Source organism: Mandrillus leucophaeus, unplaced genomic scaffold, assembly GCF_000951045.1.
Source record: "Mandrillus leucophaeus isolate KB7577 unplaced genomic scaffold, Mleu.le_1.0 Scaffold975, whole genome shotgun sequence".
NCBI lineage: Eukaryota > Metazoa > Chordata > Mammalia > Primates > Cercopithecidae > Mandrillus > Mandrillus leucophaeus.
Window position 1 is genome coordinate 9,890 of NW_012110641.1, and position 25,391 is coordinate 35,280.

General features: G+C 38.3%; 1 protein-coding gene across 2 annotated transcripts in view; it reads right to left on the reverse strand.

The window, feature by feature from the left end:
- Nucleotides 1-25,391, reverse strand: part of LOC105532626 (protein PRRC2C) — a 70,227-nt gene that overhangs the window by 7,866 nt on the left and 36,970 nt on the right. The window contains exons 10-18 of one of the 2 annotated variants that reach the window (XM_011970806.1): nucleotides 24,552-24,696; nucleotides 22,158-22,211; nucleotides 17,387-18,002; nucleotides 14,703-14,872; nucleotides 14,023-14,272; nucleotides 12,831-13,041; nucleotides 8,115-10,373; nucleotides 4,913-5,121; nucleotides 985-1,139 (exon numbers count right to left, since the gene is read on the reverse strand). In XM_011970806.1, the coding sequence (XP_011826196.1) occupies nucleotides 985-1,139; nucleotides 4,913-5,121; nucleotides 8,115-10,373; nucleotides 12,831-13,041; nucleotides 14,023-14,272; nucleotides 14,703-14,872; nucleotides 17,387-18,002; nucleotides 22,158-22,211; nucleotides 24,552-24,696 (4,069 nt within the window). Of the gene's footprint in view, nucleotides 1-827; nucleotides 1,140-4,912; nucleotides 5,122-8,114; nucleotides 10,374-12,830; nucleotides 13,042-14,022; nucleotides 14,273-14,702; nucleotides 14,873-17,386; nucleotides 18,003-22,157; nucleotides 22,212-24,551; nucleotides 24,697-25,391 lie in introns of those variants that run through there. The other variant, XM_011970807.1, reaches the window with a different exon arrangement.

Sequence of the window (25,391 nt, forward strand, 5' to 3'; positions counted from 1 at the left end):
GCCATCAGAGAAATGCAAATCAAAACCACAGTGAGATACCAACTCACACCAGTTAGAATGGCAATCATTAAAAAGTCAGGAAATAACAGGTGTTGGAGAGGATGTGGAGAAACAGGAACACTTTTACACCGTTGGTGGGAGTATAAACTAGTTCAACCACTGTGGAAGACAGTGCGGTGATTCCTCAAGGATCTAGAACTAGAAATACCATGTGACCCAGTCATCCCATTACTGGGGATATACCCAAAGGATTATAAACCATGCTGCTATAAAGACACAGCACATGTATGTTTATTGCAGTACTATTCACAATAGCAAAAACTTGGAACCAACTCAAATGTCCATCAATGACAGACTGGATTAAGAGAATGTGGCACATATACACCATGGAATACCATCCAGCCATAAAAAAGGATGAGTTCATGTCCTTTGTAGGGACATGGATGAAGCTGGAAACCATCACTCTCAGCAAACTATCGCAAGAACAGAAAACCAAACACTGAGCGTTTTCACTCATAGGTGGGGACTGAACAATGAGAACACTTGGACACAGAGGGGAACATCACACACCAGGGCCTGTTGTGGGATGGAGGAGGAGGGAGGGATAGCATTAGGAGAAATACCTAATGTAAATGATGAGTTAATGGGTGCAGCATACCAGCATGGCACATGAATACATATGTAACAAATCTGCACGTTGTGCACATGTACCCTAGAACTTAAAGTATAAAAAAAAAAAAAAGAAAAAAAAGATGGTCTTTGCTATAAGTCAAAATATAAGGAGCTACAGTCCTTATATTTTATTTAAAATTTCCTTTGATTCCGGTCAAAATGATTTAAAGTTGGGAAGATGATGTCACTCTTAACACCTGAATAATGAATACAGTCTTGACATTACAAGTAGATAAAAACCTTGAACATTTGCTGATACACTTTAGGCAACAAATGTAAATAACCAGCAACAAGTTGAAACCAGATTTAAACCTGTATGACTTGTTCTTCCTTCTTTCGGCGTTCTTCATCCTGTAAACGTTTTTGTTGTTTTTTGGATACCACTTCAGTAAAACCATCATCATTCAAATTTGACTGGGGATCTTCAATTACTGTTACTTCAGGATGATCATCAATTATAACAACACCTGTGGGTGTGGAAAAGGATTTAAGATATTTTCTGTTTTTCAAATGTTTCCCACCCTATAGCATGGCCATTCATTGTAAAGATTTGAAAAGATTTCATACACTTAAAAGTTAAAAATAAAAATCCTAAAACTGGCCAGGTGCAGTGTCTCACGTCTGTAATCCCAGCACTTTTGGAGGTCAAGATGGGCATACTGCTTGAGGCCAGAAGTTCGAGACCAGCATGGCCAACATGACAAAACCCTCTCTCTACTAAAAATACCAAAATTAGAAGAGTGTGGTGGTATACACCTGTAGTCCCAGATACTTGGGAGGCTGAAGCACAAGAATCATTTGAACCTGGGAGGTGGAGGTTGCAATGAGCTGAGACCGTGCCACTGCATTCCAGCCTGAGTGACAGAGTGCGACTCTGTCCAAAAAATCCTAAAAATATCGTTTTAAATGATATAGTTAAGTAATATAGTGGTAATGCCTTAAAAAATAAACAAAATCAAAATTTTCCTATGAACTAACCTCTATCTCTTAGCCTCAGATCTGTATAGTGCTTTAAAAGATCTACAAAACATTCTACCTCATTTGCATCTAACCATTCTAAGAGGTGGCTGTTACTATTATTTCTCTTTTTCAAAAAATGAAATAAACTGGCTTAGTGCTTCAGCATATTGGGAGGCCGAAGTGGGAGGATCATTTGAGGCCAACAGTTTCACACCAGCCTGGGCAACATGGGGAGACCCTGTCTCTACTTTAAAACCAAACATATAAATAAATAAATAATGTTTTAAAAAATGAAATAAGCTGATTTAAGGTAAGATGACCGGCCTAGATGGTCTTATGACTCTTAATGTCTCTGTTTTATGTAGACCCTTGTCTACAGTGTGGAGTTTTAAAAAATAAATGTGTTATGGGCAACGTAGTGAAACCCTGTCTCTAGAAAAAATGTAAAAATTAGCTAGGTGCACGCCTGTGGTCCCAGCTACTTGGGAGTCTGAGGTAGGAGAATGACTTTAGTTGGAGGGGTTGAGACGGCAGTGAGCTGAGATCATGCCACCGCACTCCAGCCTGGGAGAGCGAGACCCTGTCTCAATCAATCAATTAAAATAAATAAATGTGTAAGCTGTGTGTGAATGTAAGATGGCATAGGTGAACACATACCAAAATCATCTAGGTGATGAATAACTCAAGATCATTTTTCAACTTCTTTTCCCACTAACCATTACTTTGTCTATCTTAAAATTATCCTATATCCCAGTCAGTATGTGAAATATAAATCCATCAAATAATATTTCCAAGAAAAATTAAATTACTTCAGGGAATGTAATTTTTTATTATAGGTATAATATCTGAACAATAAGTGTAAGTATTGAGAAAGAGTGAAGCAATTTAAAGAAATTATTTAATTTTCAAACAATATACAATATTTTAATTGGAAATTACACATACAATAAAAATATTTTTCTTGGAAACAATAAGTATACAATTCAGGATGGTGATAACTTGTTGGGTACAGCAACAAGGGAAGGTGATACTTGTTAGGTATAGCAACATAGGTATGATCAGGGAAGTGGTCAGAGAAACTATCTACAAACAATTCTTCTAAAATAGTTAAAACTTAGCATTAACATACACTGAGAGATGAAATGAAAAATGACTACTGGCTTTCACTCCTTAGAAACTGGCTGGGCATGGTGGCTCACACCTGTAATCCCAGCACCTTGGGAGGCCAAGGCAGGCAGATCACATGAGGTCAGGAGTTCACGGCTAGCCTGGCCAACATGGTAAAACCCTGTCTCTACTAAAAATACAAAAAAAATTAGCTGGGCATAGTGGCATGCGCCTGTAGTCCCAACTATTCAGAAGGCTGAGGTAGGAGACTCATTTGAACTGGGGAGGTGGAGGTTGCAGTGAGCTGAGATTATGCCACTGCATTCCAGCCTGGGCCACAGAGTAAGACTCCGTCTCAAAAAAAAAAAAAAGGAAATTTGATTTCAAAAGAAAAAAAACCCCAGTTGATTCTGATTTATAAGACAAGTCTACTTGTTTTTAAAATCATTTCAATGAAATGTCTGAGTCAAACACTTCAAAGGATGTCATGCACACATTACTTCAGACTGATAGAAAGACCTCATCATAATTCTAATATCATCTCAGTTTTTCACTTACACTAAAATGTGTGTGCGTAAAGCCTATCTTATTATTTCAACTTCCTTATTTCACCCAACTACATGTAGCATTTATGGAAAATTTGAACACTACATTTTAGTTTCCAGTGCCCTCTTCTTTTTACCATTTTAGGTTAGGCATATTACTTAAAAATAATGTTACCAGGAAAAAGAACTAAAGGTGACTAACTCTTAAAGATAACTTTAATGAGTTGAAGTGAATAGCTTAATTTCTATCACCACTTCAGAAATATAGTTTTTATCTGTTTTTGTTATGTCTTTTTTTTTTTTTTTTAAACAGGCATGCGCCACCATGCCTGGCTAAATTTGTGTTTTTAGTAGAGACGAGGTTTCTCCATGTTGGTCAGGCTGGTCTCATACTCCTGACCTCAGGTGATCCACCCAACTCGGCCTCCCAAAGTGCTGGGATGACAGCCCTGAGCCACTGCGCCGGGCCTAGTGGCTCACGCCTGTCATCCCAGCACTTTGGGAGGCCAAGGCGGGCGGATGGCTTAAGTTCAGGAGTTCGAGACCACCCTGGACAACATGGCGAAAACCCATTTCTTCAACAACAAAAAATTAGCTGGACATGGTGGCTCATGCCTGTAGTTCCAGCTACTCGGGAAGCTGAGGCTGGGGAATTGCTTGAGTCTGGGATGCAGATGTTGCAGTGAGCCGAGATTGTGTCACTGCACACCAGCCTGGGCAACAGAGTAAGACTCTGTCTCATAACAAACAATGAAGAATTTGCATTGCTCACAAATTTCCAGATAATGCTGATGATGTGGGGACCACGCTTTGAGAACCACTGGTCAAAAAATAATGTCCATGAGCTGTGCTCAAATCAGGGCTTAATATGTACAAATAACCATTAGGCAGATGAATGAAAAACCTCATCTACATCTCTCACACTAGAATAAGCGCAACTAACCCAACTTTCCTATTACTACTATTATTACTACTATCTGAGCTATCTGGTCTTAGTAAATATCTCGATTTTATTCAGTATTTCCAGTTTCATCCAAATGAATGGCAAATAGTACATTTTACATGTATAAATGTCTATACACAGATACTCCTTGTCTGTTTCCTCATCTAGTATTTTCTTGTTGCTTGTATTATCCTTCACATTTGATCCTCTATTACTTCATGGCTTTCCCAGTTATCCACAGTGACACTGCCTCTTGTCCTATTATTTATTTTGTATTTGCTGTATCTTAGACACCAATTTTACCAAGGACATAATTCACCAAGTTTAACATTTAGTTCCTTTTGTTTTTAATAATACATCTATACCAATATAACTAAGAATCAAATTTCTGTGCTTTCTCAAATCTGGCAAACTAGAGTGTTTACTTAATTTTCTTCCTCTTTTTTGGAAGAACAGTGCAATGCTATTGGATTATTTTTAACAAAAATTTTATTAAGCATTCAAGGCTACACTAAAAGCTGGAATTATTTTAGTTTAAGTTCAATTAGTTAGTATTTCATAATCAGCCACTATGTATACCTTGAATGTCCAACTCTTTCCTTCTTGGAAAACTTCTTTAATTGTGGCATCTACATTTTAAAATGTAACAAATAAATAAATAAAATGAAAGAAACCTAAGACATACTTGCATAATTGTTGAGATCAAACTGAGACAGAGCATCCACTTTCTCTTTAGGTTTTTTAGGACCTGGTTTGGGGTCTTCTCTTTTTTTCCCAGTAGAATCTTTGGAGTTCTTTTGTCCTGTACCATTGGGTACTCCTTCCTGATGGTGTGCAGAGCTGCCATTGACGAGGTCAACCCCAGTTGTGCCTGCAGGCTGGTCATCAAATGGCCTACAAAAAGATGACTTGAGGTATTACTATTTCCACCTATCCGAACAAAAGAAAAATGCTCTTATTGGCAGTTTCTAAAGTTCATTCTAAGATGAAACACTGCTGGGATAGAAAACTAACTGTAACCAAACAAGCATTAGTGACTTTTGTTGAATGCAACCTTACTAAAACTGGGTTTCCCAAGAAAGTAGACTAGCTCCCTAGAGTTCTTTCCAGCAATTAAATTCTAGAATTCTAATTATACCTGAAGTTCTTAAAGAATCTATTTGTCTATCATATTATAAATGAGCTAATTAACACTGTTTATAGAACATTTCTGTGATCCAAGCAAGTTCAAAGTATTCACAAATGGATGCGCTCCAAAAGTGGGCAGCATATGAAAATAAAAATTTTTAAAAAGCATTCTATATTTACAACTATGTGGATTTAAAAAAAGTAATCAGATTTACACATTGATATAATTATTTTAAAAACCTTAATATAGAAATAATTCACTTCACAAACCAAATGTATTCCCTACAGTTCTTATTTCCTAAAAGAATAATTTCAGGTTGATTTTTTAAAATTTCCAAGTGAAAAGGATCATGGGAAATGGGTTTACTAATACATTTTCATCCTAGCCTATAGTATTACTCAAGATAAAAGCTTACCATGTCCCTGGCCATAACCTCAAACATTTTAGGAATGAGTTCATTTCTTCTACATGGTGCTCTTATAAAACATTTAATTATAATCGTCACTGCCATTTCCATAGGTTCAAAGTTGTTGCTACCTATCTAGGTGGCACAAAAATCTTGCTACTCAGTTGAGATTTACATGGCACAAAAATCATATCAAAACTTTGAGTATTGTTACTTAAAATTCTAATTGTTTGGTTACAGGAAATAAACTATTCTATTTATTTTGGTTATCCTGATTCTCTTGGAATTTTAAGGGAATCAAATTCCAAGTAAAAATTTCCTCTTTCTAAATTATCTGGAACAGCAAGTATATCTTCTCTAATGCTGTGGTTTGAACGTATCCCTCAAAAGTTCATGTGTGGGGCCGGCACTCTGGGAGGCTGAAGTGAGCAGATCACCTGAGGCCAGAAGCTCGAGACCAGCCTAGCAAACATGGTGAAACCCTGTCTCTTCTAAAAATACAAAAATTAGCTGGGCATGGTAGTGCACGCCTGTAATCCTAGCCACTAGAGAGGCTGAGCCAGGAGAAATGCTTGAACCCAGGGGGGTGGAGATTGCAGTGAGCCGAGATTGTGCCACTGTACTCCAGCCTGGGTGACAGTGAGACTCCATCCCCCACCTGCCCCATCAGGAAAAAAAAAAAACAACAAGAAAAGAAAACGTTCATGTGTTGGAAACTTGGTCCCTAATGCCAGTGCAGCAGTGGTGAGCGGTGAGAACTTTGGGAGGTGATTATGTCATGAGGGCTCTGCCCTTCTGAATGGATTGATCCTTAACAGGTTAATGAATGGGTTATCAAGGGAGTTGGTTAGTTATCATGAATGAGTCTGTTATAAAAGCCAGTCCTGCCATCTCTTGTGAGCCCCCTCACCATGTGATAAGCATGGTGCCTTGGGACTCTGCAGAGTCTCTACCAACAAGAAGGCCCTCACAAGATGTGGCCCCCTCAACCTTGGACTTTGCAGCCAAGAGATTTGCAAGAAATACATTTCTTTTCTTTATAAATTACCCAGTCTCAGGTATTTAGTTATATCAACAGAAAATAGACAAATATACCTTACGAGTATAGTAACCTGAAGTGCTAAGTATGTAAACCTAAGGAACTCAGATTAATACCATACAGTCCAAATAAATTCTTAAATTCTTATCAGCTCAGGCTGCAAACCTGGCAATTGCTCTAAAAGCAGGGCACACATAATGATGATTACTTACTATATACCAAGTATTAAGTGCATCACAAGTATCATCTTAGTATCTTCACACATTAAGTGCTATTATTTTCTCCCCATTTTACTGGTGAGGATGCAAAGGGTAAGCAACTAGAAAGTATCAGAGCCTAGATTTGAACTTAGGCATTCTGAATCTTAACTGCTACTTTATAATGCTTTCTAATACTAAAGAAATCAATACTAGCTTACTATAACCGTCTTTTTTTTTTTTTTTTTTTGAGACGGAGTCTTGCTCTGTGGCCCAGGCTGGAGTGCAGTGGCACGATCTCGGTTCACTGCAAGCTCCGCCTCCCGGTGGCGCCTGCCACCATGCCCGGCTAATTTTTGTATTTTTAGTAGAGACGGGGTTTCACTGTGTTAGCCAGGATGGTCTCAATCTCCTGACCTTGTGTGAGGACCTCGTGCTTCGGCCTCCCAAAGTGCTGGAATTACAGGTGTGAGCCACTGCGCCCAGCCCAACATCTTAATACTTAAAAAAACAGGCCAAGTTTAGCTTACTTGAGAAAAATTCTTACAAAAAATCCATTGCCATGGCAATTATGTTACTGGTGTCCTTGGCAGTAGAACAGGGATTTGTTTTCTGGGCCTCACTATAGATGATTGTTGATTATAGATTCGCAACCCAAGATAAGAATACAATTTATCCTTAATGTTCAACACTAATTCTCAAGAAACCAGTATTGAGTGATAAAGTATACGGTTATAACATTAATTTAAACCTCGGAGGACACCTGTGTAGCACTAGAGGTTTATAAGGAGAAACTGAGAAAGAAGGGAGGGTTACTCATCAGATACTTACCAAATAAGGACACCGTACATGTCCCTCCCTAGATGCGTACATTTTCCCAAAGCTACAAGTTTCCAAGAGGACTCTTCTGGAAAATGTAACTTAGCAGGGAAAGACTCCTAAGACACCTTAGCCTCTCTTCCTTAAGCACCCTTACACTTTGAGAACAGAGAATAAAGCATTTGGGAAGAACAATGTTTTTTGGTCCTTTATCTAGACTGGCTCTTCAATCAAGAACTCTACTTTTAAGCTTCTTTAAAGGTGCGGAAGCAACTATATTTAAAACAAAGTACTCACCCTCTCTTCCCACTTTTTGATGGTGGACCACTTCTCCTTTCATTTCTAGGACCTGAGAAATTCCTTCCTGATTTGGGTGGACCATTGTTGCCACGTCGATTCTGACGATCTACTGGTCTCTGACTTGAAAAACTTCTCTTTGCAATTTCCCTCTTTGGCGGTAAAACATTCTCTCCAATCTTTACAACTGTTTGTGCATTCAAGTCAGCATTTTTTTTTTCATCCCTCTCTCGCCTCTCATTGAAATCACTGCTTTCAGAAGCTGTTTCCCATTCTTCATTTGCCTGATCTGAAGAGTTCTGATTAGATAAATCTGGTGTCTTATTCCCAGAAATATCCCCAATCGTATGAACTGGTTCTTGAGCCACATTATTAACTGTGCCATTTGTGGGCACTGCTACCACCTCATTTGATTTTGAAGCAGCCTCCCTCTCTCTTAGCCGTCTAAATCGAGGTGGTTTGTCTTGCCTTGGTGGTCGGGTAGGACGCTGCCTTCGAGGCCTTTCTCTAGCTGGGTCAAATTTTCGCTCAAATTTTGGAGGTCGTTTATCTGCTGCTATAGGAATAAACTGCTCGTGTCTTCTTGGTGGCTCTCCATCTTCTGGTTTAGGAACTTCTGACTGCCTTGGGTTCCACTGATTGTCCCGATAAGCTGGTCTTCGTAAAGTGGAAGGGCGTGATGGACGGCCTCCAGGATCCCTCCCACCACGCCTGAATGTTCCCCCTCTGCCTCTCCTTGTAGGCTCTCCTTTAGGAAGAAAGCCTGGTTTAGATTTATCGTCATCCCTTACATAAGGCTTTTCTAGCAGTCTATTATCTATTCGAACATGATTATCAGGCTTGAAAGAAGATTGAGGCTTCATAGGTTTTTTGTTTTCAGGCCGTTCCTCTCTTTTGGGAAGTTTGCCTTTACTTAAACTATCCTTATCACTTGCACTTTCATGAATTTCACTGTCTGTGTCAGTCTCTGAACCCCGCTGTCGTCTTCTTTTGGGGACAACTTCAAAATCGGAGCTCTCACTCCGTGTTTCACTTTCTTCTCGCTGTCTGAGAGGCCCTGAGGGTACATGCTCTGCTCTTGGCTTATTGTCTCTATACTGAGGATAATCTCGAGTGTGTCCCCTACCACCCCTGCCACGCCCTCCATAAGAACCTCTATAGCTTCGACCTCTGGAGTAATATTCACCTCGGCCTCGACCTCTGTATCCTTGATCTGGAAACCAATCTCTATCTCTAGCTTCTTTCCAGTAGGTCCTGGGAGGTAAAGTTGATTCTTTTTTAATTGCTGGTCTTGAATCTGGTCGAGGCCTCTCCATAACAAGGTCTTTGCTGATGACTTTCTCAGGTTGTTTTTCTTCTTTGACTATTGGTGCTGCCACAGGCTGTTGGTTTACAGTCTTAACTGCAGGCTCTACCTGAACAGTACTCACAGGTTCCAGAGACTTCTCAGTATCCTGAGATGGTTTTTGAGCCAAAGTTGCAGTTTCTGTTGAAGGAAATTTCTCTGCTTCTGGTTGAATTGGTGGTGGAACTGACTGTGGCTGAATCGGTCCTGGTGGCTGAGGTGGTGGTGGGGGAGGAGGAAGATCCTTCTTTTCCGTCTTTTCAGGCTTTATAACTACTTTTTCAGTCACCTTTTCGGTCTTTTCTCCTTCTTTCTCCTTCCTCTGTTCCCGTTCCTCTTTCATATCTCTAAGTACAGGTTTTTTAATGGGACCTGATCTTCTCACAGGTCTATCGTTACCTTCTTCCCTTCTGTTGGAGCTTGGTCGTGGGCCCCAACGAGTTTCTGATTTAGATTTATATACTTTTTCAGGTTTTGGTCCTTCGGAAGATCGTATAAAGCCTTCCTTTTTTGGTTTCTCCTCTGGCCTTTCTGTTGGTTCTTTTGAATCAATGCATCTGCTGGTTACTTTAGGAATGCCTGCAGATGGTTCACTTCTCTGCTCATCTGGTTTTTGCATATGGTTAGATCCATGGGAAACACTCCTTTTCCGGGAAGGCTGACTTTCTACAGCTGAAATCCGCTCCTCTTGTGGAGTGGGTAAGGTCTTTTGATCAGGTGCTTCAAAACAAGCAGATTGATTATTTGCATCAGTATGGTGAGGTCTAACATCTTCCACAGATCTGCTTAAAAACTTTTGTACTTCTGCCTCACTTGATTCTCTGACAAAGTCTGCCTTTGGATGGGTCTCTAATTGATTATGTTCTACAGAATAAGCAGCAGTAATCTGTTCCTGGTCCAACGCAGCTTCAGACCTATGATGATAAGAATTCAAAGGTATAACCAACAAAGCAATCTTCCCCACGTGAAGTATATAGCAAAATAATACCTCTAAAACAGAAAGCAAAGACTCTTAACCATAATGAGAATCTTTCTCTCGCTATATAAAAAGTTTAGAGGAGAATTACTCACAGTAGCCAAGAGGTGGAAACAGCCTAAATATCCAATAGCTGAATGGATAAAGAAAATGTGGTATACACATACAACAGAGTATCATTCAGGGATAAAAAAGAAGGAAATAGTGTCATATGCTACAACATGGATAAACCCTGAGGACATTATGCTTAAGTGAAGTCAGTCAGTCAGGACAAATACCTTACATGAGGAACGTGAAGTAATCAACCTCATCAAAGCAGAAACCATAATGGTGGCTGCCAGGGGCTAGGAGTAGGGAGAAATAGGAAATATAGGTATAGGTATAATATAGGAAATACAGGTAAAGGTAAAAATAGGAAATAGGTATAAAGTTTCAGTCATGCAAGATAAAAAAAAATGTTCTGGAGATCTGCTGTATAATATTGTGTTTACAGTTAACTACATGGTACTATATAATTAAATTTTTGTTAAGAGGATAGATCTAACGTTCTAAGTGGTTTCTACCATAAACACAAATGGGGCTGGGTGTGGTGGCTCATGCCTGTAATCCCAATCCTCACTTTGGAAGGCCGAGGTGGGCGCATCACCTGAGGTAGGGAGTTTGAGACCAGCCTGACCAACATGGAGAAACCACATCTCTACTAAAAATACACAATCAGCTGGGCGTGGTGGCACATGCCTGTAATCCCAGCTACTCAGGAGGCTGAGGCAGGAGAATCGCTTCATCCCGGGAGGCGGAGGCTGTGGTGAGCTGAGATGGCGCCATTGCACTCCAGCCTGGGCAACAAAAGTGAAACTCCGCTTCAAAAAAAAAAAACAAACAAAAAAAAACATAAAAAAATAAAGGGCCTGGAGTAGGGGCTCACGCCTGTAATCCTTGCACTCTGGGAGGCAGGAGGATCACTTGAGCCCAGGAGTTTGAGACCAGTCAGGGCCATATGACAAAACTCTGTCTCTACAAAAAATACAAGAATTTGCCTGGTATGGTACTACATGCCTTAGTCCCAGCTACTCAGGAGGCTGAGGTGGGAAGATCACTTGAGCCTGGGAGGTCAAGGCTGCAGTGAGCTGTGATTACATCACTGCACTCCAGCCTGGCTGACAGAGCGAGACCCTTCTCAAAAAATAAAAATAAAAAATAGAAATAAATAAATGAAGTTTATTCCTTAAGGAAAAACAAAGTTAAGACCATGCTGATGTGAATTTCTAATCTATCAAGATTAGTAATTTCCACCTAGAATGAAAGAGTACACTAGAGTAAGCTTATCTGTCCCAATTAATTACAAATAATTATAAAACATTACCAAAAAAACACACCCCATTAAAGGGCAGGAAGTTCTAACTGGATGGCTATAAATTATTACAGTCATCACCAATTGTGTGCCATTTCAAAGTCAACTTTGTATTATTATATTTCTCCTTATCTTGGCCTTAAAAATGTTCCCTAAAATACTGTTAAAATGGAAAAATTACATCTAGCTAGATTATATAAGCATTGTAGATACACTTAAATTTCTTTACACCTACTCTACAATAAAGACATCCCAAATGGCTGCACACGATGGTTCACGCCTGTAATCCCAGCACTTTGGAAGGTCAAGGCAGGCAGACTGCTTGAGCCTAGGAGTTCAAGACTAGCCTGGGCAACATGGCAAAACCCCATCTCTATAAAAAATACAAAGATTATCACAAGGTCAGGAGATCGAGACCATCCTGGTTAACATGGTGAAACCCTGTCTCTACTAAAAATACAAAAAATTAGCCGGCGTGGTGGTGGGTGCCTGTAGTCCCAGCTACTCAGGAGGCTGAGGCAGGAGAATGGCGTGAACCTGGGAGGCGGAGCTTGCAGTGAGCTGAGATCGCACCACTGCACTCCAGCCTGGGAGACAGAGCAAGACTCTGTCTCAAAACAAAAAACAAACAAACAAAAACAAAGATTAGCATGGTGTGGTGGTGTACGCGTATAGTCCCAGCTACTCAGGAAGCTGAGGTGAGCCGATCACTTGAGCCTGGGAGGTGAAGGCTGCAGTGAGCCGAGATCACACCACCGCACTCCAGCCTGAGAAACAGAGCAAGTTCCTATCTCAAAAAAGAACTTACCAATTTCAACATCTAATACTAAATTACAGCATACAATTGAGTACAAAACCAGGTTACAAAATGCCCTAATGAATACAGAGAATATGTCCAAAGAGTAAGTGTAGTATGCTAAATTAAATAGAAGGAAACCAGATTTATGCTTCAGTCCTAAATTGGAATGATCTTCAGAAACACTATACAGTTTTCCTTTTACCAAAATATTCTGTATAGTCTATTAAACTGAAATAATTTATTACCTTACATCCTCAGGCTCTTCTGTTGCTTTGGGAGTAGTTGCTTGTTGAGGCTCAGCATGAGGATAGGGATCTGACCCCCATAGCATACGAGGCTCAGAAAGAGAAATTGCATGATCTCTTGCAGATCGAGCTATATGCTCAAATGACTCAGAACTGTTTGGTGACCCTTCCATCTGGTCTCTTCTCATTAACGGTTTAGGAGGAATCATTCCTGTAATGAAAGTTGAGAAAAAGGTGAAATGAGGCTTTTGAAAAATGAAAGAAACAAAATCATGATAGACATATAATACAGATTACTAATTGTTACATGGAATTCTCCATATTAAAAGCATTTTTTTCCTGAGTAAAAGATTGGTGGAAATTATGTAAGGGTTGTTCTGTGAATGAAATTTTATCACTGCTGTTAAATAAAAATTGCATTTAAGAACTGAGGAAGCAAAATCAGCAAAATCACAATAGCGGCCTGTTTCACTTCAAAAGAAATAAAATATTATGCATATAAAAATCAGACACCAAGTACTGTGACTCTGGATGTCAATACAAACATCATGAAAATTATATCATAACTTCCGAGAAAATTCTTTCCTAAATTCCATTAACCTACCTTAGTTGGTCAATATTCTACAAAATATGCCACTTAAATTTCCAAATACCAGTATAAATTTTAAAAATCTTGATTTGTGATCAGCTTATCATCCCTAAATTTTCCTCTGTAACATTTTGGTAATAGATTATCTAGATTTATTCTGATGGATTCCATAAAGACTACTAAATTCACTTTTTTTTTTCCCTCTAACCTATAAGGAAATGCAAGTGTTAGGTTGGTAAATGATGGAAGAGGAACTTGAAAAAGAACAGATCATAATGTATGGACAAAATTCAAATGCCGAAAACACTTTAAAGAAGAAAAACAATGTAGCCAATAACAGACACTGTTAATAAGATATAATTATTTCCATCTGAAGTTTTAAATAATACTCACAAAACAGAAATGAAGTAGTATTTTGTTCTTGCCACATAAGCAATATGAGTGTCAGATATTTAATTACTTGATGCTGAAAGTTACATAATTTTGATTAAAAATCTAGAGGTTTAAGTTTTTCCTAGATTACAACTCTCAAAGGAACTGAAACTCAAAGCAGGGAAAAAAAAATTTTGATCCTGTAAAACTATAAATGCAAATTCAACTGACCAGGATGAATGGGTGGAATATCCATAGCAGGTCTGCCTGACATCATTCGAGGATCCATGTAGGACTGCATCATGAGCCACCTTGGATCAAAACCCATAGAAGCCAAATGCTGAGGATGAGGCTGCATAGGCTGATAAAGAGGTCTGTGTGGTGGAGGAGGGACAGAACTACTGGATGGTTGTGAAGGAACAGTCTGTGGAAGTACACCTTGCTGTTGCTGCTGCTGCCACTGCTGCTGTTTCATCTGTTCCTGAAAAAGTAAGATCCCATATCTTGAGATTTGAGTTCCACATGACAAATTAATATAATCAATCATATCACAAAATAATCACTTGTTTTGAATCCTTGAAGGAAAAGTAAGAGTTCAAAAGATATTTAACAGTTAAGAGTTGGCAAGACAAAAGACTGAAAGATGAACTGTAACATTTTACCTTATACTCAAGCACTGTATAATCTATCTCCTAGAAATGGAAGATGGTGTCTATAAATGAGGCAGAAGATCAAAAGGAATGACACAGAAAGTCAAGGTAAAACCCACATTAACTTTTATTTACAAAGAAAAATAATTTCAAGGGAACTTTGTGTGCTTTATGCATTATAAGTTTTATGTCTGATTTCCCAGATTATTGCATAATAACCATTTCAATCAGACATACATGATAAAATATTTTTATCATTACCTGCTGCCGCTGGAATCGTGGAGGTAAAGACTTCTGAAACTGTTTGAAATAGCCAGATAATACAGCCGGCCGAGGTTGAGACCCTGATTCTGGTTCTGTTTCATGCACCACTGGTGTGGCTTCCTTTTCACTGCGATTGCTGTCTTGTCTAGTGAAAACGGGTTCCTCCTCTGCTCAAAGAAAAGGTGAAAGGTATTCATCTATGACACTCATCAAACACATGATTTTTACACAGACTGAGGTATAATAAAAGTTAATGAGGAAGAAAATATCCTCCACACCCTAAAACATTATTTTCTGCTTTAACATTGGTAGTTATCAATGAGGTAACATTAGATTATCAAAACCTTAGATTTCCTAAAAGCTGCATTCTTAGAGATGGAGAGCAGAGATCCAAATGCTTCATCATATAAAATCTATGTTTGATTTTTTTTTATAATGAAACATTTCCAATTCTACCTATTTTTTTGTTTCAATAAACATCAATGTAATTGTCAGTATTTACTGGTAGTTCATTAAAATCTACATGAAAACACAAATGGCCTACAAACACTTAAAAAGAGAGCATGTTGGTTTATTTAGTTATTTATTAGATAAAGGGACTATAATCTATAAGGAAGACTAATGAGTTTAGTTATTTATTGGATAAAGGGACTATTATCTATAAGGAAAACTAATGAGTTTAAGTCTGAAGACAACAGAGTGATCACCAGTTATCTTCAAACATAATTCATTCTAGAATGTCATTTGTCACAATTACAAAGCCATGCTTATTACAATTCTTTTCTCAAATGACTAGTAATGAATTTAAAATGGAAGATTATCTCCCAATGTAAAAGCATGCTGTTAAGAATCACAAATAACATTTTTATTGCTTGGATTACATTCAATATTAAGAATGTTGTAAAAGAGTGAGCAGGTCATGGTGGTGCACGACTGTAATAACAGTTACTCAGGAGGCTGAGGTGAGAGGGTCACTTGAGCCTGGGAATTTGAGACCAGTCTGGGCAACACAGCAAAAAAAAAAAAAAAAAGAATGTTGAAAGGGAAAATAATACACTGGAAGAAGAAGAGCTACATAGGCACTGACTTTAAAATCACATGTGTCTTGAGAACATCTCAGAGAGCATTAAAACAAACAAAAAAATTGTATGTGTCTAGTATCAGAATTGAGGGGGAAAAAAAATCACATGGGTATATCTCACTGTTAAACCAAGCTAAAATTAGCTTGCCATGAGAATATATAAAATGTGAATGAAAATAAAAGCACAAATAAAACTTATTAAACTATGATAATGTTTTCCTTTCTCTTGTGAACACTGTATTTCACTATTTTGGTGTTACGAGCAATCTTCATAAGTACTTATGTAATATAAGCCCACTATCAATAGCACAGTTTCTCTAGATTGATTACTATAAAAAAAATCTGAAATCTTAGAGTCTTAACAAATGATCCATGAAGGCCTTTTTGGCCTTTATGGCCTTTATTTCATATGGCCTTTATTTCATAAAAAAAAATTAAAGATAAAACACTCATACTCTTACGGTTACATTAAGAGCCAAGTTTGAAGGTAACCCTGCATATAAATAAAAACTTTATTTTTAAAAACACATTCTTATTATTTTAAGCAGCAGTGCCTTGTAGAAAAGAGCATGAGAGGTCAGGTTAGAAAACTTACAATATTTCCACATCAGAAAATACACTGAAATAAAACTGCATTTCTATTTTAATTCCAGTCGTTCATTAAAACTAAACTTTAGGCCAGACGCGGTGGCTCACGTCTATAATCCCAGTAGTTTGAGAGGCCGAGGCAGGCGGATCACAAGGTCAAGAGATCGGGACTATTCTGGCCAACATGGTGAAACCCTGTCCCTACTAAAAATACAAAAATTAGCTGGTTGCAGTGAAACGCGCCTGTAGTCCCAGCTACACGGGAGGCTGGGGCAGGAGAATGGCTTGAACCCGGGAGGCAGAGTTTGCAGTGAGCTGAGATTCCACCATTGCACTCCAGCCTGGAGACAGAGTGAGACTCTGTCTCAAAAAACAACAAAAAACCCTGAAATTTAACTTTGCCAAGACTTTATACTATATTTGAATGCCATTAATCAGTCTACAAGCCAACTTGGAGAAGAACAAAAAAGTTGATTAGATCTAGAAAAAGAATTTTATTTTAAAGTATAATTACTCTAGGAAACTACAGTTTAATAGCATATCAACTACACCATGGAAGCTTGCATGTTTAAACTGATTAAACAGCAAACCTGAAATTATGAGCTAGGTGCAGTCATTTAATGATGATAATCCAACATTCTCATTAAGCTCTATGCCAGTTCAGTTTTAGAGGTATTCACGCATGTGAACAAATGAGATTTTGTTTAGTTAAATGTCTTGGAGTCAGAAAAAAGCAGGGGGAGAATCAGTACATGTGACTAGGGAGTCAATACAATTCTGCAGATAAAACAGAAATGAAGCCCATCTAATAACTGAGAAACACTTCAGGGATGTCTGTTCATATACAGAATTAGAAAACATGGCTCTAGCCCATATTTTGTACTGGAAATGCTACCATAAAACAATCATTTTTATTTTGATGACATATATTTAAAATATACAACCCCCAAACTGTAACCAACAAAAAGCTCTTTGTAAAGTTTATATAAGAGAATGAAGAAGACTATCAAACCTTTATTACAGTTGTTTTCACTTTCTTGTTTTTCTACCACGGGCTCCAAATTAGGTTCTCTGGGTTCAATTTTCTCCTCTAATTTCTCCCTTTCCTTCTCCAGCTCACATTCCTTTTCTTGTTCTTTCATCTTTTGTAGTTCTTTTTCCTTTTCTTTCTGCCGTTCTAGTTTTTCTTTTTCTTGCTTTCTTTCTTTCTCCATTTCTCTTTGTTTTTCCTGCTCCTTCTCCAGTTCTTTCTCCTTTTCCTGCTGTCTCTCCCTCTCTTTTTCCCTCTCCTTCTCTCGTTCCTGTTCTTGTTCTTTTTCAAGTTCTTTCTCACGCTCCCGTTCTTTTTCTCGCTCCCTTTCCCTAATTTCCTCTGGAGATGGTTGTTTTTCCAGGATGCCAAGCTTCTCATCCAATCGTTTCAGTTTCTCTGCACAAGCTGCCTTCCTTTGTTCTTCCATTCTTCGCTCTTCCTCTTCACGCCGTTTACGAGCACGTTCTACTGCTGCAGAAATTTCTGACTGTTGTCTTCGTCTTTGCTTCCATATTTCATCTTCATCAGCTACTTGCTGCTTGGAGGGAAAGGGGCCCGGTCTTCCAGGTACTGCCTGTCGATCTGGAGGTGGATGCTGAAACATTAAGGTATCAGATGAGTATGACAACTCTATTTCTGACTAACATTGGGTATCAGGCATGGAGAAGGAAAAACCCCACAAAAGTATCAGAAATTTCTCTGATGAACATACACATTAAAATGAAAACACATAAGATGGGAAATATATTACATCTAGATAATTCACCAAACTAAGACCAGATTAATCCAGCTCTCCAATGTTTACTGAGTATGTACCTATTTATTGTGCCAGACATTGTTGCTCATTCAGTATTTGTTGAATAAAATTAGAAGCACAACAGTGAATCTCAAAATCTAGTTAGAGACAAAGGAAATTTAGCATGAATGCTTTAGAAGCAGCTGCCACAGCTGGAATGCCTGAGAGAGAGAAATGAAGGTATTAAATATCCAAAATGATGGCATGTTAGCTCTGAGAAAATTAAGGTACAGCTACAGGTAAAAAGCACAGAGCCAAAGAAGCAAGGTGAAAAAGACAGAGACAGTGCTGTAATGATACCCCAAAGAAGAAATTCCTACAAATTAGTCTGGGTGAAGAAAAGTTCTATGTTTAGACTGAAAGATCCAGAAAAGCTATCTAGAACCCGGAGTGGAGAATGGGAGGATCATCTGAAAGATCCCAGTTTCAATGACTGAATTTTCATTAATGTGTTATAAAACAATGACAGCTTTTAAAATCACTGCTTGCAACAATGCAAAAACAATAAAAGTAACAAAAAAATTTCTTTAACATACTGATTTTAAAAGCTACTAGGGTGAAGAAATCTTAAAAGCCGTATGTAACCCAGCTGGAATGCTTACAAAAAGATTAAACAATGATACAACGAAAACACTTGACTGAACGTCTTTTTAAATGAATGCAGACTACCATGTACTAATAGTGCTATCATATGCAAACTACTTCAGCTCTCTGGTGCTGAGTTTCTTCATCCACAGCTCAGAGATAAGCTGAAAAACCAAATATATAAGTACCTAATTTACACAATTCACTTCAGAGAAGTAAAATTTACTTAAAACGTGCTGCACATATTTTAAGTGTATAGTTTGATGAGTTTGGACAAATGATACACCTGTGTAACCACTGCTCCAATGCAGACACAGCATTTCCATCACTCCTCTTCCTCCCCCTGTGGCCCCAAGCACCCCGACCCTAACCTTGTATAGTTTTGTTTGTCCTTTCTTTCGTCTTTTATACAAACTTCTTTTGCTAAGTATAGTGGCACTGAGGTTATTTTATGTATGAGTAGTTTGCTCCATTTTACTGCTGGATAGTATTCCATTGTGGGCATGCTGTTTCATGTATGATAGACATGTGGGTTGCTTCCAGTTTTTAAACTATGAATAAAACAGCTATGAACATTCATGCATAAGTCTTTGCATAAATGAACGTTTTCATGGCTGTTGGATAAACAGCTAGAAGTGGAAATCCTGTGTCATATGGTAAATATATATTTCATTTACAAGAAACTGCCAAACTGTTTTCCAAAGTGGTTATAAGGTTTTCCAATGGATAAGGTTGCCAGTTGCTCTGTACATCCTTGCCAACACATGGTGTCATCAGTCTTTAATTTTGGCAGTGTAGTAAAATCTCAGTGATTTTAACTTGCATTTCCCTAATAACTAAAGATACTGAGTAATTTTCCATGTGCATACTGGGCATTCTTACATTTTCTTTTCAGAAACAAATGTTCAAGTCTTTTTGTTTAACTACTTATTATTGAGTTGTAAGATATTAAAAAAAACAAAAACAAAAACAAAAACGGCCCAGGCTGGACATGGTGGCTCACATCTGTAATCCCAGCACTTCAGGAGGCCAAAGCAGGAGGACTGCTTGAGCTCAGGAGTTCAAGACTAGCCTGGGCAACACGGCGAAACCCAATCTCTACAAAAAGATAAAAAATTAGCCGGGCATAGAGGCGCATGCCTGTGGTCCCAGCTACTTGGTAGGCTGAGGCAGGAGGATCGCTTGAGCCCAGGAGGTTTAGGCTACAACGAGCTGAGATTGTGTTCCAGCCTGGGGAACAGAACACGACCCTGCTGCAAAAAAAAAAAAAGAAAAGCTTAGATACAAGTCCTTCGTCAGATGTATTAGGAAGATTTTTTTCTGCAACATATCTTTGCATTCTTTGGGAAATGTTCTTCAAAGTCCAACTGACCAACTGTTTTTCCTTTCTAATTCGTGGCCAAGGTCTTATTTATCAAAGAAAACTTTGTCAGCTCCAAGTTCATGAACACTTGATCTTCTATACTTTTTTCTACATGTTTTAGTTTTAGCTTCTGTGTATGCAGAAATGCTATAAAGAGCTTTCAGTGGTTATGAGGAGAGGGACTGCTGGAAATGATGGTGATGGTTGTGATACGTGCAGATATCCCAGTAGGGTGATTAGAGAAGGTCTGGAGATCCTGATCATAACAAGGATTTCAGGAAAAGAAAATCTGCTTGTAAGAAAGAACAAGTAAAGAAGTCAGGAAGAGCAATGTGTATGTGGTGAGAACAGCAGATGAAATTAGAAAAGTAGACAGAGATCTGAAAGATCATGAGAAGGACCTGAACAAGGAGTAATGGACCTAATACATAGTTTTAAAAAGACAACAACTACTACAGGAGAATATGGGATGAAGGTGGCAAGTGAGCAGGCAGCATAAGAGGCGAGCAGTATCTGTCAAGAACCAACTCCAATAGTTCAAAGGAAAGTAAGAGGTGGTAGCAAGCAGTCAGTGTATATTTTGAAGGTAGAGGTGACATTTTGCTGATAAAGCTAGATGTAGGGTAAAAAAAGAGTTAAGAGTAACTTCTAAGTTTCAGCCTTAGCAAATATGTGAATAATAATGCCATTACCTGCAATAGGAAAGACAGGAGAAGCAGCACTGTGGATACGTAGGGTAAGTGGGGGTGTGTGTTATGGTTTGGACATATTTGAGCTGTTTACTAGAGATCCAAGTGGAGATGTTGAGTTGATTGTTGAATATATGACTCTTAAAAGTCAGGGCAAAGCTTTTTGGCCTAAATGTACATTTGAATGCCATCAGCTCATAGAAGACATTCCCAAGGAAAAGGATACAGATTTTTAAAACAGACTGAGAACAAGACTTAGTTCTCCAACACTCGAAGTGTAGGAGGCCCAGAAGGAATACAAAGCAAAGAAAAACAAAATAGTGAGGTGTCTCAGATGCAAGTAGGAAAAAAAGTGTTTTAAGGATAGGCCAGGGATGGTGGCTCAAGTCTGTAATTCCAGCACTTTGGGAGGTCAAGGTGGATGGCTTGAGTCTAGGAGTTCGAGACCAGCCTGGACATGAAGGCGAGACCCTGTCTCTGCAAAAAATTAGCCCAGTGAGGTGGTGTGCACCTGTAGCCCCAGCTGCTGGGGAGGTGAGAGGACCCCCTTGAGCCCAGGAGTCCAGGTGGCAGTGAGCTATGATTACACCACTGCACTCCAGCCTGGGCCAGAAAGCAAGAGCCTGTCTCTAAAAATATATGCATATACACAAGAGGGATGGAGTAATCAACTATGTCAATGACTCAGCTGAGATTTAAATGAGATGAAGACAAGAAAACTGAATTTGTCAAGATGGAAGTCATCATTGACTCTGATAATAATAGTTTCAAAGGTAGAGTGGGAAAAGAAAGCATGCCTGGAGAGTGCTAATTAAAGAATGAGCAGCAAAAGACGGTAAGTATAAATAGCTCACTAAAACAGTTTCACTGATGGAGAACAGAGAAATAGGGTAGACACTGCAATGGGATGGAAGGTAGTGGGATGGAGTAATGTTAACAGAGAGGTCTTTGTGAAGTTGTTTTTCTGAAAAGATGAGAGATAACATTATCAAAAGTAGAAAAGGATACAAGGAACAAAGTAAAAAAGTGTCCTTAGCAGCAAAAACAATAGGAAGAAAAAGTATACAGTGAAATGGAAAAAAAAAAAAGTTATCTCCCAGGTACTTCTTATTTTCTTAGTGAAACATGGAGCATGCTTATCAACTGAGAATGAAAATGAAAAGGAAGAAGAGTAAGACATGTAAGAGTCACAAGGTAAAAAGTTAGTAACTGTTTCATAAAAGTTTTAAATAAAAAATTTGGTGTCTTTCCACCAAAACAAAACAAAAGGTCAAATGAAACATATAACCCATAAACAAGCATTTAGTTAAAATTTACCTGCTGTGCAAGCAACTTTGGAGGTGGTGGCAGATGTGAAGACGTTCCACGTTCCTATTATAAAGAAGAAAGAATTAGTTATTATTTTGGAGACAGTCTTGCTCTGTCGCCCATGCTGGAATGCAGTGGCATGATCTTGGCTCACTGCAACCTCTGTCTCCCAGCGCCAAGCAATTCTCATGCCTCAGCCTGCTAAATACCTGGGATTACAGGTGTGTGCCAACACAACCGGATAATTTTGCATTTTTAGTAGAGACAGGGTTTTGCCGTGTTAGCCAGGCTGGTCTCGAACTCCTGACCTCAAATGATCTGCCTGCCTCAGCCTCCCAAAGTGCTGGGATTACAGGTGTGAGCCACTGCACCGGCCTGAAAGAATTACTAAAAAATAAACATATAAAAAAAAATATATCGGCCAGGTGCGGTGATTCACACATTTGTAATGATACAAACATTAGCCAGGTGTGGTGGCGGGCGCCTGTAATCCCAGCTACTCTGGAGGCTGAGACAGGAGAATTGCTTGAACCTGAGAGGCGGAGGTTGCAGTGAGCCAAGATCATGTCACTGCATTACAGCCTGGGAGTCAGATCAAGACTCCATCTCAAAAAAAAAAAAAAAGAAATATTTCTCAATGTACTGATTTTCTCAATATCACAAGATTCCTAAACATCTTTCTCCTTCTCTATTTTTAAATAAAAGCATATCACTCATTACAAGATTACTTTTTATGGAATCACTCTGCTATTTCAACAAGGTTAGAATCTCAAATGCACTTTACAACAAAAATTTTAGCCAGGCGTGGTGGCTCACACCTGTAATCCCAGCACTTTGGAAGGCTGAGGCCGGTGGGTCATTTGAGGCCAGGAGTTCAAAATCAGCCTGGCCAACGTGGTGAAACCTCTTCCCTACTAAAAATACAAAAATTAGCCGGGTGTGGGGGCACACCCCTGTAGTCCCAGCTAGTCGGGAGGCTGAGGCACAAGAATCTCTTGAGCCCACGAGGTGGAGGTTGCAGTGAGCCAAGATTGCACAACTCCACTCCAGCCTGGGTGAAACAGCAAGGCTCTGTCTCAAGAGGGAAAAAAAGAATTTTAGTCTAACGGTTCTGGAATTCTGATTCAGAAAATCTGACTGGGGAGAGCTATACCTCTAATTACTAAATTTTATTTATGTAAGCTCAATTCATTTCTAGTGGCAAACTAAAAATATGAGATCTTAAAATCTAAAACATAATGGAACAAAATATATGAAACATTCACTTGCTAATATACATACCACTGTCACAAAAAAAGTCAAAGACATATTCCATCTATTCCTCTATTCTTTCACGAAAAATTCTCATTCCCCATTATGCCAATAAGTAAAAAGTCACACAAAAAATTTTATTAAAATGTTATTTTAAAAATTATTCTTTTTCAGGGTTCATAAATTTATTCTTCAATGGATCATCAATGCCTTAAGATTAAAACCATTGTAGAGTATACATTTTTAAGAAGTGGTTCTTATATAGTCTACCTCTCTCCCATATCAAACTACTTAGAATTTCTTGAATGTGCCATGTTTTCTCATACTTCTCTACATGTGTTTCCACTGCTTATAATAGCTATATTCCCTTTGTATACTGGCTAAATCATGCTTAAGAATTAGCTCAAGTACTTAGTCTTCTGCAGCTTTCTACCTTAAATGAATTCTCAAAGAATTTATTTTGTACCCTCTATGATTATGCTACTTAGTCACACTTCTTACTGACTTTTTTTCCTGTCAAAGAAACTGTTAGCTACCTCCTTTTAGCCCTCAGAAGGGACAAGTTCCTCCATCTATTTTGTATGAATCCAACAAATACATGCTAATTATACTGATTCCTTAATAAAGAGATAAGCGGACTCCCTTGAAAGTAGTCCTTTTTATTCCCAGTTTATAATGCATCTTTTGCAACCGTTTACCATCTCAGAAGTAGGTTCAAATATCTGTTGCACACACATTTCCCTTCATTCACAATGTTCTTCAAAATGATTCAGACTTTAGATGTCCCTACTCACTATGTGATTTCCCTACAGATAGTGTACAATTCACACAAAAAGAATGACTAGTATTTAAGTATTCAATAAACCTTAAAGCACTTCAGCAATGCTTATTTTATTTTAGAAAAATGTCATCCCTACACTTTGCTATGACTGAGCTGTATCATAAGGTGAAACGGGTGAAGCTTTAGTTTTACTTGATAATTTTAGCTACTCTACTGATAATTCCGGTTAAATGCAATAAAAATTATGACAGATTCAAGACTATTCAAGAAAAAATACACAGTTCCCTTTTCCTAAGTCCCATTCCACTCAGTGATAAGACTAATTCAAGATAATCCTTGAAATAACAGGGATCTCCATGAGTCCAACAAACCTGATTAAATGAAGGTCCTTTCCCAAAGGGAACTTTTGCTACTGATGGTTGGGCAGGTATTTGAGAAGATGATTTAGCATTGGAAACTTCATCTGCTTCTTTTTTGTTTCCATTGTTTTCAGAGGCTTTCGAACCTTGATCCTCACTGAAAAATCAAAATGCAGAAATAAAGTGGACCAACTGTATCATAAGTACATACATTTTTTTTGGCAATTAAAAAAAATTATTTCGGTATGGTTTCCGGGGGGGAATGTATTAAGGAATGAGATGCGTATGTGACCTACTAGTGCTAATTTCTTCTTTCAATAAATATATACTATGAAAGTGCAACACAGTAGTTGTCAAATCTAAACACACACGTCAGGCATATATCCTGGCCAAAGAATATAATCACATAATTTCCTATCTCCTCTATGAAAGAAATAAAATCCAAATATAACTGGGTAATATTGGAATTATTATTTAACTGAATTCTAATTTATTCTGATTTAATAAAAAGATAAACTACAGTATTTTTTCAAAGCCACAGCAAATCACAGGTATCTCTTACATGATCATAAAACGATTGTTTGTCACAATGCCATAACTGAAAAATTATGTCAAATGTGCTTACAAACTTCCATATATTTTAAAAGCCCAACATTTATGATATATAACCCATATATTCCTGACTGGTGCTCCAATATTCCAGAATGAAGGAAAAAGAAACAAAAAACTCCCCATTTTCTAAGGCCCTAATGCAGTTTACTAAGTTTTAAGAAATTGAGGACCTGAAGCAGCTGTAGTTACCCAGGGAATTATTCTCCAATTTTATAAATATGGATCAGGCCAAGCAAGTAA